Source organism: Heloderma suspectum, chromosome 17 (assembly GCF_057233095.1).
Source record: "Heloderma suspectum isolate Gila_16-S chromosome 17, 16-S_ref, whole genome shotgun sequence".
Classification (NCBI taxonomy): domain Eukaryota; kingdom Metazoa; phylum Chordata; class Lepidosauria; order Squamata; family Helodermatidae; genus Heloderma; species Heloderma suspectum.
Genome location: NC_139474.1, coordinates 22,848,370 through 22,864,290, shown reverse-complemented (window position 1 = coordinate 22,864,290; position 15,921 = coordinate 22,848,370). Strand labels below are relative to the sequence as shown.

General features: G+C 51.1%; 1 protein-coding gene across 2 annotated transcripts; it reads left to right on the top strand.

The window, feature by feature from the left end:
• NES (nestin) lies at positions 1 to 14,442 on the top strand. 2 transcript variants are annotated; one of them, XM_084824454.1, is made up of 4 exons: positions 1 to 357; positions 4,082 to 4,206; positions 5,916 to 5,989; positions 7,286 to 14,442. In XM_084824454.1, the coding sequence occupies exons 1-4, from the start codon at positions 79 to 81 to the stop codon at positions 11,617 to 11,619; spliced, it is 4,812 nt and encodes a 1,603-aa protein (XP_084680580.1). In that variant the 5' UTR covers positions 1 to 78; the 3' UTR covers positions 11,620 to 14,442. The 2 variants fall into 2 exon arrangements, with proteins under 2 accessions (XP_084680580.1, XP_084680579.1); XM_084824453.1 differs by having other exon boundaries at positions 26 to 897.
• The last annotated feature ends 1,479 nt before the right edge of the window (positions 14,443 to 15,921 follow it).

Here is a 15,921-nt window from a genome sequence, read left to right as displayed (position 1 = left end):
TGTTCGCTGGCCAGCGCCGCGGTGCCTCCGCCGCCGCCGCCGGACTCGAGCGCCCCGCTGCCCCGGAGCGCCGCCGCCATGGAGAGCTTCCTGGGCTCGCGGCCCGCGGGGGGCGAGGAGTCCCTCCAGATGTGGGGCCTCAACAAGCGCCTGGAGGCCTACCTGGCCCGGGTGAAGCGCCTGGAGGAGGAGAACGAGCTGCTGAAGGCCGAGGTCCAGGGCCTGAGCGCCAGCCCGGCCGAGGGCTCGTGGCGCGGCCAGTGCGAGGCCGAGCTGGCCGCCCTGCGGGCCGCGCTGGGCCAGGCCTTCCGCGAGAGGGGCGCCGCCGAGCTGGCCCGCGACAGCCTCCGCGCGCAGGTGCAGCAGGCGCGCGCGCGGTGCCGGCAGGAGCGGGCGGCGCGCGACGAGGCCCGGGGGCTGCTGGCGCGGGGCAAGAGCGCGCTGGAGGAGGAGCGGCGGGCGCACCTGTGGCTGCGCCAGCAGGCCGGCCGGCTGCAGCGCGAGGCCGAGGCGCTGGCCCACGCGCGCCGCGACGAGCTGGCCGGCCTGGAGCGCGAGCTCGACGCCTGCGCCCGCGGCCCGGGCGGCGGGCGCCGCGCCCTGGCCGCGCCGCCGGCCGCCCTGCAGCCGCTGGAGGTGGAGGACTACGCGCAGCGGCTGGCCGGCCTCTGGCAGGGTGCCGTGGAGACGTACCAGGGCGAGGTGGCCCAGCTGGAGGCCGCCCTGCGCCAGGCCCGCGAGGGCCTCTGGAAAGCCGCCGAAGGCAGCCGGCGGAGCCAGCGGCAGCTGCAGCAGCTGGAGAGCGAGCTGGCCGGACTGCGGGGGCGCGAGGCGGCGCTGGAGGAGAGCCTCGCCCGGCGGGAGCAGCAGCAGCAGGGCGAAGCCCAGCAGCTGCAGGTGGGTGGCGCGGGGCCTTGCGGGCGCCTTCGCGCGCGGCCCGGCGCGCCGCCTCGCCGGCTGAGCCGTCCTGCCCGCGCCGGCCTCGAGGCCGGCTGAGGGGGCGTCTCTTCCCGCGCAGCCGGGCGGGAGGCAGCAAGCCCGGGGGCTGCCCGGGAAGTCCTCGCGTGGCCGCAGGCAGGCGGGGGTCCCGGCGGGGCTCGCGCTGCCCAGGAGCGAAAGCCCGCCCTGAGCGCGGACGGCCGAGGGGCGCCTCCCCTGCCAGCCCGGCGGGCCGCCGCTACTGCCTGCGCAGCCCTCGCTCCGGCGCGGGGGCGTCCCGGGCGCGCTGGGGTGGTCGGGGGAAGGGCTGGAGCTGCTCCGGGGAGAGAAGCCTCCCGCGGCACGACTGCAGCGCTTGCCCGACCCTGCCATTTTGCCGCCGAGCGAGCGAGCGAGCGCTCCGTCGCGGGTGGCCGCGGCACCGGCTTCCTAGGCTGCCGCATTTCTGCTGTGATTTGCGCGTTGGGGGCCCCAGCTGGTCCGGAAAGGACCCCCCGAGCCTCGCTCCCATGAGCTTTTAGTGCCTGGATCCTGACTCCCTGGGCAGTGCAATGACCGACTGAGCGGGGTGGAGTTGCACCCGAGCGACATTTTCACCGGCGGAGACGCGAAGCATCAAGAGGTGATTTGGATGCGCGAAACACTCAGCCGCCCTCCTAACTGTCCGCTGTAGCACGCGGCCTGCCTCGCCTTCCGGAGCCGCCTTCCGGTGCTGGCCGGCACCTCTGTCCTCTGCTTGCACCACGTTCGTTCGTTCGTTCGTTCGTTCGTGTGAGATTATAGGAGAGAGGACGAGGTGCTCGTGCCTATTTCTGGAGGGGCCAAGGAAGGAATTCCAACTCTAGAGCATTCCAAAGATACATCTCATAGCCACGTGCCTGAAGCTGTCTTTGGTCTCTTGCACTGAACATCCTATTTTTCAGTTGAGATTTAAAATAGCCCCCTTTCATTTCATTCTTAGTGCAGGCAGCCCAGCTCTGTTGAACCTTATAAGAACTTCGTAACTTTAAGAAAGGGTGCCTGAGTTTCCTTTTTTTTCTCCTCCCGCCTATCCTTTTTTCCTTTTGTGTCTACCTTTCAGGCTGTAAGCCTGGGGGCGGGGGGTGTCTGGGTTTTTATCAGCCTGGAAGCCACTCTGGAAGCCATTTAGGTTGAAGACCAGGGCAAAAATGTGCGAAAGAAAGAAAGAATACTGTATCCTGCAGGGAGGGCAGGCCCACTGCACGCCAAGCACATAGGCAAGTCTGGGATGTTTTGTGCGGTTTGCAGAGCATTTCTTGATCTGCATGCTGTCATCTAAGATTTTGGGTCCATTGGGATTTTTGCAGAATCTAGCATCTAGAGTGTCAGGATGGGAGTATAGGTATGTGAAATTTGGGAACAGAGGTATTGGAGCTATTCAGGAGCAGGATTGCAAGGGGACAGCGGGCACACGTGTGTAAGGCAGAAAAGCTCCTAACTCACTTGGGGAGAGGTTTTGGGCCGCCCAACATCCCTTTGGTGTGGCACATGGCAGTGCCAAAGTCACAAATGCCGTTTGAAAACCTTGGCACAGATCAAGCTTGGGAGGGGCTGCACTGCAAGGTACATTGCTGGGGAGCCCGGAGTGTAGCTGAAGCATCCAGGCCAAGCAAGGAGGGAGGGGCTGTCTGGGGCAGTGGCGGGGGGGGGGGGGAGCTGGCAGACATTACTGCCTACAATGTGTCTTAATGCCCTTTGAGGAACAGCCCTCAGCTCTTCAAAGGGTGACCCGCTCAGAGGCCGCGGCAAGGAGCTGAAACTGACCCTTGGACCTGTTTGCTTTCTAGCATGGATTTACATGCTAATTAAGGCTCTGTTGCCACAAAAGACAGTTCCAGTCCCCCCGACCCCCAATTCCCCCAACAAAGGGCGCCTTCCTTGCTGGCCACCCTCACAGCAGAGCCCCCTGCCCATCACCTTGCCTTCTGAGGTGCATCATGGTAGTCCTGAGTTCTTCCTGAACATCCGTTATGGGTTGGGGGGGCTTTCAGGTAGCTAGAGGAGGGGGCGTGCTGACGGTTGGGGCAACAGAGCATGACTGAATACAAGGCAGCTGTCAGAGCCAAAGTTCAGTGTTCCTGGAGAGAGGAGAAGAGAACTGTGCGGGGCCCTAGGCCATAGCTCTGTGTCTCCTCTCCAAAAGACTAGATGTGGGACGTCAGCATTCCCTCATGTGAAACAGGAAGCACCATGACCGCTGGCTTACCCGGGCCTCAATAAGGCTTGCAGGACGTCAGCAACTAGGGCACAGCAGAAGGGCGCACGGCCCAGTCAGACTCATAGCCACACAGTTCTTGGGAAGCCTTCCAGCTTTGTGACCAGCCCAGGGCTACATAAAAGGGGAGGAGGAGCAGAGCCCCAACACGCGGCTGGCAGGACATCGGCATCTTGGGGGCAGCAAGTTGGTTTGTGCTTCCAGACAAGGCTTGCCATTGTCCTGCCGCACTCACAAAATTTTACGGGGGTCTAGATGTTGCCGTCCTGCACTTATAATCCTCCAGTCTTTTCCCACTGCTTTGTCTGTCGTTTTTTTTACCACAAAAAAATCCATTAAGGAGAGAGAGATGGAATGGCTGCACAAGGCCTTTTGATTGGTAGTGTTAGGAGCCCTCTGTCTGGAAGCACCCTTACTTAGTTCACTTTGCAGAGTACAACAGGCTGTTCTAAACCTGAGCTGCTAGACAGCTGAGGTCTAAAAGTCTTACTAACAGGCCTTGCAGGAGAATGCTGGGATTAATTGTCACAATGAAGCAGAATGACAAAAGACATTAGGTTTATGAATATGCATATGTCCTGTTGTTGGGGCTCTCCGGAGCCTGCCAAAAATCCAAAGTGAGGAATTCTCAGTGCTGTCACACCCACCATCCTGGAAATACAGATGAAAAAAGGAGGCATGTCCTGCAAGTCCCAGGTGGGACACAAATATGCAGCACTTAGCCTGGCAGGAGCCTCCCCCATTCTGCCCTTGTGCTTCACAGCAGGCCTTTTGCAGCACGCGAGGGGATTTCATGTCCTATATTACATTTGCTCTGCCGTGGCTCCTTGATGGAACAGGGACCCAGAGAGAGAGCAGCAGGAAAGGTCCAGCTGAAGTTTGGTCTCTCATGCTCTGTGTTGACAGCTGGCCATTGAGTCTCTGGAGGAGGAGAAGCAGTCCTTGAGAGTCCAGATCGCTCAAGTCTTGGAAGACAGGCAGCAGCTGATGCATCTGAAAATGTCCCTCAGCCTTGAAGTGGCCACATACAGGTGAGTGGCCACCTTGCAAACTTGCCTTGCAAACAAACCTCTGGAGGTGCAGCAGGTGAAGCAAGGAGGAGCCCAGCCGCATGTAGGAGAGAGGGGAGCATCCCCCACACACTTCCCAGCCACGGCACCCTCCAGGCATGGCGGCTGGCTGAGTCCAGCATCTGGGCTGTGTCACAGAGCCTGCCTTTTCCCTCCGGGGCTTCCCCATTAAAAAAAAATACACAACAGAGAAAAGAGAACAGCACCTTTTAAACGGGAAGCAAGCAGCTGTCCCCTACAACTCTTTAGGGCCCCCCTTTACACCCATCTCTCTGAATAGCTCAAGCAAGGGAGGCAGCAGGCCTGCAAAAGGCCCTTCGCTCACCATCTGAGCCAAGGGATATTCTGACTATGCAAAATCTCCCCAAGAGCAGTTTGAACGAAGCTGCTGCAGCTGAAAAGCTGCCGGGCTTTTCCAGTCAAGGGTAGAGGCGGCTGAGCACCAGTTCTTTCTTCTAAGCAAAACGGGAAGCATTGAATTCTTGAGCCATCTGCAAACATCCCTCCCTCCCTCCCTCCCAGACTGCCTCTCTTCTCGCACCGACCCCAGAAGACATCCCATGAGACCTGGGCTCTGGTTCCCGCTCCCCGCTTCCTCCTCCTCCCTCTCCTCCCTCCAGGTGGCTCCAGACAAGAGTGGGGCTGGAGGGAGATCTGCAGGATCAGCATGAGAGGGGGCCCGGCTGCGGGAAGGGGGGGAAGCGAGGAGGCTGGGGGTAGCCATGACGTCACAAGGGAGTGGGGGTGGGGGAGCCGGGACACCCCCCTTGCTTTTATTTCAGAGGCTGCCCCTGGGAAGGTGCTGGACTGCCTGGCTTGGAAGGCAGCTGGTGGCTGGTGGAGGATGGGGCTTGGCGGGCTGCGGGGGTCTTCACAGCCACGCGTCGCCCTCTCTTGCATGACTTCATTGTGCACACCTAGGAATGCCTCTGTTGCGTGCTCGCAGAATCACAGAATAGCGGGGTTGGAAGGGGCCTGCAAGGCCCTCCAGTCCAGCCCCCTGATCAATGCAGGAAGCCAAGTCAGAGCATCCCCGGCAGATGGCTGTTGAGCCTCATCTTGAATGCCTCCAGTCTGGGAGAGCCCACCGCCTCCCTAGGGAATGGCTTCCACTGTCATCTTGCTCTAACAGTCAGGACGTTTTTCCTGATGTTCAGCCGGAATCTGGCTTCCTGTCCCTTGAGCCCATTATTCTGTGTCCTGCACTCTGGGATGATCAAGGAGTGATCCTGGCCTTCCTCTCTGGGACAACCTTTCAGGTACTTGAAGGGCGCTATCCTATCTCCCCTCAGTCTTCTCTTCTCGAGGCTAAACAGGCCCAGTTCTTTCCATCTCTCCTCATGGGGCTTTGTTTCCAGCCCCCTGATCATCTTTGTTGCCCGCCTCTGAACCCTCTCCAGCTTGTCTGAAACTAGTCTTCTAAACTGACACAGCGCTCTCTGCCATCTATGTGTATGGACTGCCCAGGTTTGCAGTTTTACCCCCCAAATTGCTCCTCTGCACCACTAGAAATAAGCTGCCCTTCCAAGAAGAGTTCTGTGTAACTCCAAAGTCTGCATTCCACAACAAGATTTGGTGAAACAAAAGGGTCTGATGACTTCAACGTATTCTGTATCCTGTAACACACAGAGAAACCAAACCATCAGCCCTCCTCAAATTTTGCATTTCAGGACCCTTCTGGAGGCAGAGAGTACAAGGCTGCAGATGCCAACAGCAGACCTCAAACTATCCAGTGGCTTCAGAGGTAGGTATAAGGGGGAGAGAGAAAGGGACTGAAGCAAGCATGGAGAAAAGCCAAAGGAAGGAAGCTTTATGTGGGTCATTTTGGTTTTAAACTTGAAGAGCTTCCACATGAGGATTTTATGGCACAACTGCCCTGCCTCATTCCCGGAATTTTATCGGGGGTCCAAATGATGTTGTGTTACATGAGTACCTCTCCTGTTCTTTCCTGCCGTTCCTTCCATCTTTTTTCTATTAATCCATTAAGAAAGAAAAGCTAGAATAGCTGCGCAGTGCCTTCTGGTTGGGAGCCTTGGGAGCCTCCACCTGAAAGCACCCTTGATTGCAGGGAGGAGATGATCAGGGTCATGCCTATCTGCAGGACTCAAAAACCATGGCTCTGGTCCCCAGAATGGGAAGAGAGGAGTGTGCCCACCTTCCATCATGGGGATGCAATCACAGTCAGCCCGCAGGGCAGGGAGATCCTCAGGCATTACCCCACTGCCGCTTGCGTGGTCTCTTCTTTGCATGCCCGGTATAGCATCAGCATGTGCTGAACTGAGGTGTTTGTCTGCACAGAATGTGGAGCCCAAACTGGCCCTTCCTTTTAAACAATTTCAAAAATTATTTTTTAACACAAGTATTCATAAAAACTGCAGATGGCAATTGCCAGCACTCTCTCCTGTGTGAAAGTGGAGACAGGATGCTTCTTCTAAGATTATGCCTCCCAGGGCACAGGACTGTGTAAAACCCAAAAACAAAGACATGGTGCTTTTTAAAAAAATATTGTTTTTATCTTGTATGCAAAATGCTGCAGATTTAATTGATCGATCAGCTCATTCATCCAGGGACAGGCAGACCTCAGGCTTGTCGGATCTACTTTGCTTTTTACTGGAACCGCAGAATTCACCAAAGAGAGCCAGATTCAAAAGACATACACTTAGAATTAAAGAACAGGGCACATTCCCTGGGCACATTCTGAGCCTAGGAATTTGTTTTGAGTACCAGCAGTAAACCGAACTTACAGGCCTTTCACACCAAAGTCCAGTCCTGCTTACCCAGTCCTTTCCTTATTTCAGAAGCCTAATTTAGGCGGGGAAAGTCTTTTGTTGTGGTTGCTATTGTGAAATAATTGGGAATCGAAACCCTTGCTGATCTACTACAAATCATCCAGGGACCTATCAGCTGATCACATTCTACTTTTGGTTCACCTCTGGGTTTATCTACTAAAGTTCATACAATTAAACAACAAATGTTTCTTTAATTGGGGTGTGGCCCTAGTGAACAACTACCTTGTTTTCTTTCTTTGTGCTACCTGCAGATGTGAAATTGGAAGCAAGTAACAGTAAACTCCCAGCAGTTTCACTAGACAGAGGGTATTTGGGGTCCCAAGATCTCAGGCCAAGCACCATTACCTTCCTGAAGGGAAATACAAAGCCTCAGTTACTCAAGAACCAAACAGAGTCCTTCACAGTAAATCTTGCTTCCAAGAGCAGAAGCCCTGTGGCTAGAGAGTTCCAGAAAGCCAACACAGTCCTTCAGTCCCAATCCACAAAAAGTTTTGATGTGGCGTTGCCTTGGAAGGATGTCCCAGCTTTCATCAATGCGGATGCTTTTAAGCTGGGCTCATCACAGCAAAACAAGGTGATAGCGGCCACCAAAATAGAAATGGTTTCCCAGTCATTCTTCCATGAATCTCCCCCAAAGTTCAGCTCCATCAGTCCCATAGTTCCAGACTTCTCAGGAGAGTCCAGCTCAAGCACTAAACAAGAATGCCAGAAAGAAGGTGAAGGCAGAGATGGAACTGCAACCAAAATGGAACCAGAGCAAACAGAGGAGAAGGGAGAACTTTATGAGGAAGTGGAGGAGGAGGAAGAGGAAAAGAAGCAGCCCAGTGATGAACCACCAGGAAAGACCACAATCCAGAATGTGCCTTATCCCAGTCAGCTGGTCACAGAAGCTATAGAAATTGCAGTAAAAGAAGTTAATGGGGGAGATGTTCACCTTGAATCCAGTTTGCTCAACATGGCTGAAACCCAAAATGGCATTTCTTCTGACAACTCTTTATCCATGGAAGAGGAAAATGGAGCAGCTTCTTCATCAAGCACTGGGGTGTTAGAAGGAGCCCCACCAAAGGTGCAGAAAGACGAAGTGGGAGACAGTCAACCAACAGATCAATTGGATGGCATGAATGGTGGCCATGAAGTCTATGCTAAGCAGCAAGAACAAGAGGCAGAGGTTTGGGAGCATGACGACCAAATGGAAGATGCTCAACCAACAGATCAACTGGAGGATATCGAAGGCTTTGAAGACTGTATTAAGGTTAATGATGGCCATGAAGTCTATGCCAAGCAGCAAGAACAAGAGGCAGAGGTTTGGGTGTCTCAGGATGCAGAACCACTAGAAACAGGATTGCCAGAGGAAGAAAGAAACAGGGAAGAAATTCTAGTTGAACTTCCCATCACTAGAGAAATTGAGAGTTACAAAGAAACAAGATCTCCAGAACAACATGAGAGTGATGATGACAAGCAGCCACCTGCATTGCAGAGCATGGGGCAGAGTGATGACGCAGAAAATGTTTCCAAATGTATAGGATCAATAAGTCAACTGGACAAAGATGCACCTGCCAGTGAGAGGGGTGAAAAGGAGAACCGGGAGCCTGGCACCAATCACTGTGATGACCATGCAGGTGCCGCAGGAGGATACTTGGAGGAGATGGACGGGGGGGTAGAAGACCTTGAGGTGATGAGCACAGAAGCACTGCATCTGTCAGAGGATGAGGAAAGGAGAGAGCTCTGGAGTCCTTCCAGGGAGAATGAAGAATGTGATTTGCAGGCAGAGATGCTGGGAAGTGAGCTACTGCAGACAGAAAGAGGATTTGCAATTGAAAATGTGTCGCCGATAAGCCACACAACTTTGTCTGCAGAAAGTTGTCAAGAGCAGCTCTTTCTTCAGGTGGAGCAGGAAAAGCTTGAGGAACAAGAAACAGTGCTTTGCAAGACAGATTCTGCCTTGCTAGAGGAAGAGGGAAAACAGATGGTCTTGGAACCTGAGGCCTTCAGTGTGGAAGGGACCATTTCACTAGATGAAAACTCTGCAGAGGACAAAGAAAATACCTTGGCAGATGAGCCTAGGGTTATGGAAAGCAGGGATGATGAGGAAGAGGATGGGGGTATGGTGGAAGGAGATATTTTCAGACATAAAGGTCTCCATAAAGAAGAGAATGATTTGGGAAATGAGGATACAGTGGAGAAGGGAGGTTTCTCAGACCTGGACACAGTTAGCTCACAAGATAGTACCCGTGAGCCTGACATTGTCTTGCAATGTGAGAATGTGGAGAATATTCTGGGTCAAGAGATCTCTAAAGGAGAACAAACACAAGGAACAGGAGATGCATCTCAAGGACAGGTGGTGATGGAGCAAAAGATGGATGGTGGTGAAAATATCACAATGGCTTCTCCTGAGACTGATGGTGATATCCTGAAAGGAGAAGATTTGATAATAGGCACAGAAGCAACAGAGACTGAAGGTATGGATACAATGAGCACTTTAGAGATAGAAGAAATAACAGGCCACATCAGTACTAATATCCTGCAGGATGAAGATGACCCATCCCAGGGCTCTGAAGCCAAACATTTCAGGACTGATCCACACCAGGCTGAAGAACAGCAAATTATTGCTGAAAAAGAAGAGCACCTCCAAAGCCAACATACCACACACCTTGGACAATGCCCAGTCCATGATACCAGCAAAGAGTCGGAGGCTCCCTCAGAAGCACAGAGCGACACTGCTAATGAGATTGAAGCCAAGGACCACACAGATATAAGCTACCATCAGTCACAAAGTGATTATTCCGGATCTGAGGATTCCCTCGAATCTTTAGATACCTCCCCAAATGCCACCTGTGAGAGAGAGAGGATCGAAAAGGTGCTAGAAAGCAGCAAACACATAACACTGGAGGAAACTTTGTCAGATCACATACCCTTGCATATGTATGATGGGCAGATGGTGGCTGTGACTGGGAATTCCCAACCACTTCCAGAGAGGCAAGAGGCTGCAGAGATGGCTCTTTTAACCTCAGATATCTCTGTGCCATTACAGGACACACAACAGATATTGGAGGAAGACAGTTCAAGCAGTCCTCTAGCAAAAGAAAATGACCATGAACAGGAGGGTATTAAAGAGCAAAGAGGCTGCAATGCAGAAGCTGCTCCCACCCAAGACACCCCCGACTCAGAGGAGCCTCCAACATCAAAAGACTTAGTTTCTGCTCAGATTGAAATATCAGAACCCATTGGAGATCGCAAAGAGCTACACACAATGGCACCTGAAAGATCAAGTGAGGAAGACAGTTTTTCACAGTATCTTGTACAGCTGGATGCAGAAACTGACAAACAGCCCGGGGAAACCTTCCAACAAGGAAATGAAGTGGAAAAAGAATCCAAGTTCATAGAAGAGGAAGAGGAAGAAGATGGCACTCATTCTGCTTGGGAGTCAGAGAAGGACAGTGTTTTCCAAGCAGATCGGTTTGATCCCAGCAACATTGGGGAAGGTGTCCCTGTGGAAAATGATGGCCCATTGCAGTTTAGTGACCAAGGTAATGCAGAAGCTGAAGGCACTCAAAAGGTTTCTCCTCTCACCAGTGTTGCTGACTTGGGAGAAATAATATTAGAAGGAGAAGTATCTCCAGGTGGTGAAAGAAGTGTTACAGAACCCGAAGTTATGGTATCCTATGAGGATGAGAGTTTGCCACATGTCCATGAATTTGAACAAATCTCTGACCTAGAAAGCTGTGGAACAGAAGATCACACTCAGCAAAAAGACCTGGCTGAGGCTGATCCAAGCAGCAAGGATTTCCAAGATGCTTTGCCAGAGGCAGTTGTGAGTATTCCCATAGATAGTATGAAAGACTCTGATATCCTGGAAATTGTAGAACAAGCCCTAGAGTTTAACCAAGAGTTGATCAAAGCAGCCGAGCACCATGTTGAGGTTGAGCTGACAGCAACAGGAGGAGATGGGCAACATTCTCCAGAAGAAAAGACTCATTATGCTTCATTGGACATAGGTGAGTCCCAGATTTTCACAGAGGCTCCAGGGACCTCTTCCCCCAGTGCCAAAGACCCAACAGGATCCAGTCATCTGTGGGTTGAAAGTAATGCTAATGGGTTGCAGCAAGATCCTAGCTTAGAAGATTTCACCAAGGAGATACTGAATGGCATTGAGCACCTCCATCCTAGCAACATGGAATATGATGTTGACACTTCCAGAGAAGAATTAATCAAGAAACTAACTATCACTCAACAGTTCCACAAAGAAGAGACAGAAGACCTCTCCATGGTGGAGACCATAAACCAGAGTCCATCTCAGACACCATCCACAGAGTGCCAAGAGGCACCAAAAACTGGAGAAGTCAGTTCTGAAATTCATGAGAAGCCTTTTCTTGACCAAAAAGGGCTGGAGGCCCTGGATGCTAGTGAAAGCATATTTGCTGAGATAATGCAGGCTGCTTGTGTGAAAGGAGGAAAGGACGCTGAGCTGGAGGCAATTCCCATCCCACCACATTTTGGAGATGAGGTACTCTGCCTGGAGTCCAGCCAACCCCTGAAGTTCCAACCGGAAGGTGATGAAGAACTGTGGTCTTCAGAAGACAACTGAAGTATTATTTCCCAACAGTTAACTCTTGCCTGAGGCAAACAAGATCATTATTGGCAAATAAGGTCAATTTTTTTCACCTCCACAATCTCCCCCCACCTTTTCTAGCTACCCTCCTCCCAATTGAAATCTAAAAATAGGCAAATTGACAATCAAAAGCTTTGATTAGATAGCATATTTACCCCTTTAACACTTTGTGGTAGTCATTTTTTTAAACAAGTTTGTTTAAATGAGCATTCAAGTCCAGTGCCTTGTAGGATGTAGTAAGATAGCATCAGGGTTGGTGCTTTAATTAGAGACGATCATATTCTCCTTAAGTGCAACTAGTTATTTGGGAGAGTGGACAGTCAAAAATCTTGTGTTGCCTCTGTTCTGGCTACATCCATGGAACAATCTGTTGGTTAGTGGCATCCAGGTCTCCTTTATGCTAGCACTAACATCCTTTAACACTGCCACCCTAAATCCTGGAACTATCGGTGTTGCCCGAAATACCAACAGAAGGTCATATTTGGGAGGACAAAAAACCTGGTACGTGCCATTTTTAGTACTTTGTGGCTGGTACAGCAGTTCTTAAGACTGGGTTGTACGTGACCATCCCATCACTATAGATTGAGGATTGCCTTATCTTGATTATAGCATCCTTCTCTTGCTTGTGGAGCCTGGAAAATGCAGTTGTGCACAGAAGAGACTTTCTCTGGAGTTACAGGAACAAACCATGACACTTGCCACAAATGCAATGGTGGGGTGGGTGGGGAGGAAGCCTTGTGGCAGGGGCAAAGGAAAGCCTGTTTGCCCCCATTTCCCTAATTGCAGTCAGTTCTCCGAGTCCCTTAAAAGTCAGTGGGGTTCTGGAATTGACTAGACTAGTTAGCACAAAGCTTCCGATCTGGTCAACTCACTCCTAAAGAACACAAATGAGAATCAGCCACCTGCCTCCCAGCTTCACTGCTTGCCCCAAGCATAAGGGGAAAGGTTTGGAGCTGAGAATTGTTGGGAAGTCAAGCTGCGAATGACTCCAGACCAGTCTGAAAGCTCTCAGTGTCAATGTGAAATAATGAAGTTACCTTTGCTATCTCTCTTTTAACCTAATTTTTCTGAGATAATTTTTCAAACTTCTTAATCCATTTCTTGTTTTTCCGTGTGTGTGTGTGCGTGTGCGTACATGTGTAAGTACATACATTTTTACAAAATTTATATAATTTAAGAACAACAACGCTGCTTTCCCCGTGTGCAGCAATTCCAGGGCTTTTTGTTTTTAACAGAGATTTTAAAAAACACAAAATTTGGCACACTGCTCTTAAATATTTGTGCTGGTGTACCTGTTGGGAAACTGAGTCTAAAAGTCCATGCTGGTGACTTTGGGCTAAGATCACATTTGGGACACCCACCCTAAACACTCGGAGGACAAGCTGCAGTGACGCCCTGCTGCTCAAGTTCCACTGGGAGCTGCACAAGGCCATCCCCACAGCCCTCTCTTGCCATCCCATGGCACCCTGAAGAGTATGTGTGCCTATGGATGCTGCTCCCTAACCTCGAAGCTCAGGTGGCCGGGTGCACTGTACTTGCAATCATTTCCCCCCCAGTTAATCCACAATGGAGGTGGCAACGCAATGTATTTACTCTCGGCGAATGCCTCGTCTTCTGGAGGCTGAGGTGTCGTCGGGCCATGTCATGCCTCACTCCCACCTCCTCAGCTGCCTAACATTCTGCTGTTTCATTGGGAACCGGCACTTATGGGATTGGGGTGGACCACTGGGCTCAGATATGAGCATAAGCTGGAACACGATAGAGCAGCACAAGACCTACTGCTGTGTCACATGATCTGAGGGGTTGCGCCCAGCATCCTCAGTGGTACTGCAAAGGACTCTGGGAAGTGCTGTCCGATTACATGCTGCGGCTGCTTCTTTAGTGCCACTCAGAATATTGGTGCCTGTGCCACACAAGCCACTCAGGGAGTTGGTTTGTCCCAGAACAGAGGCTTCAAATGCAGGGCTGCTGAAATTTCTCAGCTGGGTTGTCTCCACTGAATTTATTGAGGGGAGGGGGCACTTTATATTCCCACTGGCATGGATGGGTAGGGGGATAGAGCCCTACAGCAGATCTAGCGGCAGCCCAAGGAACACTTCAGCCGGATGCGCAGGCATCTGGATGTTGGGTTTTGCTGCTCCCTTGCATAGAGTCCAAGAACTCTTTCCCATCCCTGAAACACAGGGAGGAAATAACCATTTAAGCGTTGCTGTGACAAGAACATTGGCACAAATTCAAATGCTAGCAAATATGTGCCAGGCTCTCTAGCCCATTGATGTCAAACGCAAACGGCTGTGGACAGGCTCTAGATGGCAAGTTTCATCTTTTGAGTGCCAGATGCAAGTACTGAAATCATGAAATGTAGGTTTTGAGGAGCAACATCCAGTTTGAGGACAAAAAAAATAAACTGTGGGGTTTAGGCAGCAAAATGTTGGTTTAACCCTGATAATATGACAAATGTATCTAAGTGCAGACTTAATTATGCTTTTAGGCACTGATTTGAGCTCTGATACAGACACAACCCGGCAACAGAGATATTTGCAGGAGGCCTTAGGCAGAGTCATCCAAATGGTAGACAACAGTCTGGGGTGGGGGACTGTGGGATGGAGGGGGGGCCCTCTTGATTACTTTGAAAAGCTAAAAGGTTCAGGATTTATTGTTATCCTATACTTGATGTGTGGTACTTTTAGAGTTTAAATTCTGCTGCAGTGCCTTCTACAACAGAACCAACATGACAAACCATCTGAAGCCTGTTACTGTGCCTCCTGTGTAAGCTAATAAAGCAATTTATTTCCCACCACTTACAAATTCTCAGTGTCTTACTTTTAAAGTTATAAATTACTTTCAAGGATTATTTTATTTGCGTTTGCCCAGCCATGGCAAACCAGAACTTCAAAAGTGTGTGTGTGAGAGAGAAAAAGGAAACAATCCGTGGGAAGGAACCAAAGTGGGTCTTTGAATGCTGGCCTGCATTTTCAAAACAGTCCTGCATTTTCAAAACTTTCTTCTCCCCAAATGTTCTGCTGCTGGTCTTTGTAGGGACGCAGGTCATATCTGCAAAGAATCCATCATGAGCAAGTACTCCAGCCTGCTGCACAAAACGCCCAATGAAGGGCTGCAGGAAAGCAGCCGCTTTCTGGGAAGGGCTGAACTGGAGCCTTCCCTGCCAGCAGATCTTCTGATAAGTTGCTTGTAATGCAAAGAGGGGAATGGCCTTTCCCTCTGCAATACTAAAGACAGGGCACTACAGGGGAAGATGTGATTTACAAGTCCTGAATGCTTGCAAAGAGAAGGGTGCTTGGATCTTTGAAAGGCGGTGGCTGGAAGCCCTCCCCTCCTCTGCGGAAGCACCCATTGAGAGCTTTTGTGTGGAAAAAGGGTGCTTTTCATAGCAAGGGCCAGAATGCACCACTGATGAAAGGCCTTAAATATGTGCCCAGCTGATGCAATTGGTCCACCATCTCCTTTGAGGACAGGAATACTTTGAGAAATAGGAAGAGAATTAAATGTGTTCGACTTCCCTCCCCCTGGAATAGAGATGAGACCATGCTAGGAGTGATGGGGAGGGATGACAACTGCATCTGTCTCGGGCCAAGTCAGGGCAGGGCGGCACTGGGCCTGTCCCCACCCTGTCCCAGGAGCACCATCAGCGCTGGTGTTGCTGTTCCTACAGACTAACCCGAGTTTGTCTTTTCTCCCTGTTTCTAACATTTATTGATTTACCAAACATTGCTTTGCAATGGAACCTCCTAAGGCAGCCAACAGTTTCCATTAAAACAATACAGCCTTAAAATAAGGATAAAACCAAAAGAAACAAACACAAAAAAGGGAAGAAAAACAAGCAGTGGTAATAAGTATATTTCAGAACAGCAGGTGACCAACAACTTCACCGAAATGACTGAAAAGCAGGCCTACGCAGGCAGTCTTCAGCTGGCACTTCCAGGCCCACAGAGAGGGGCTAGCTGGATTTCCAGTGGCAAGATGTGCCATAGTCTGGACACCACTACAGATTAGGGCCCCTCACTTGTGCTCTCCAACCGCACCTCAGACATGCGACCAGGAGGCGACCGAAACCAGGGACATAGCATTCATGGAGTGGTATGAGGTCTGGAAATAGGGTTCCTGGGATCATTAGCTGGGTTCAGATATGTTTGAAGACCTGGATCATAAAGGACATTTTCCAGTTTTCAATTTTGGCCCAGAGGGGGTTGAGGGAAGGCTTCTCACTTCACTGTAAATGATACTGTGGTTATTCCTCTTCCTTGGGAGTAGGGACTG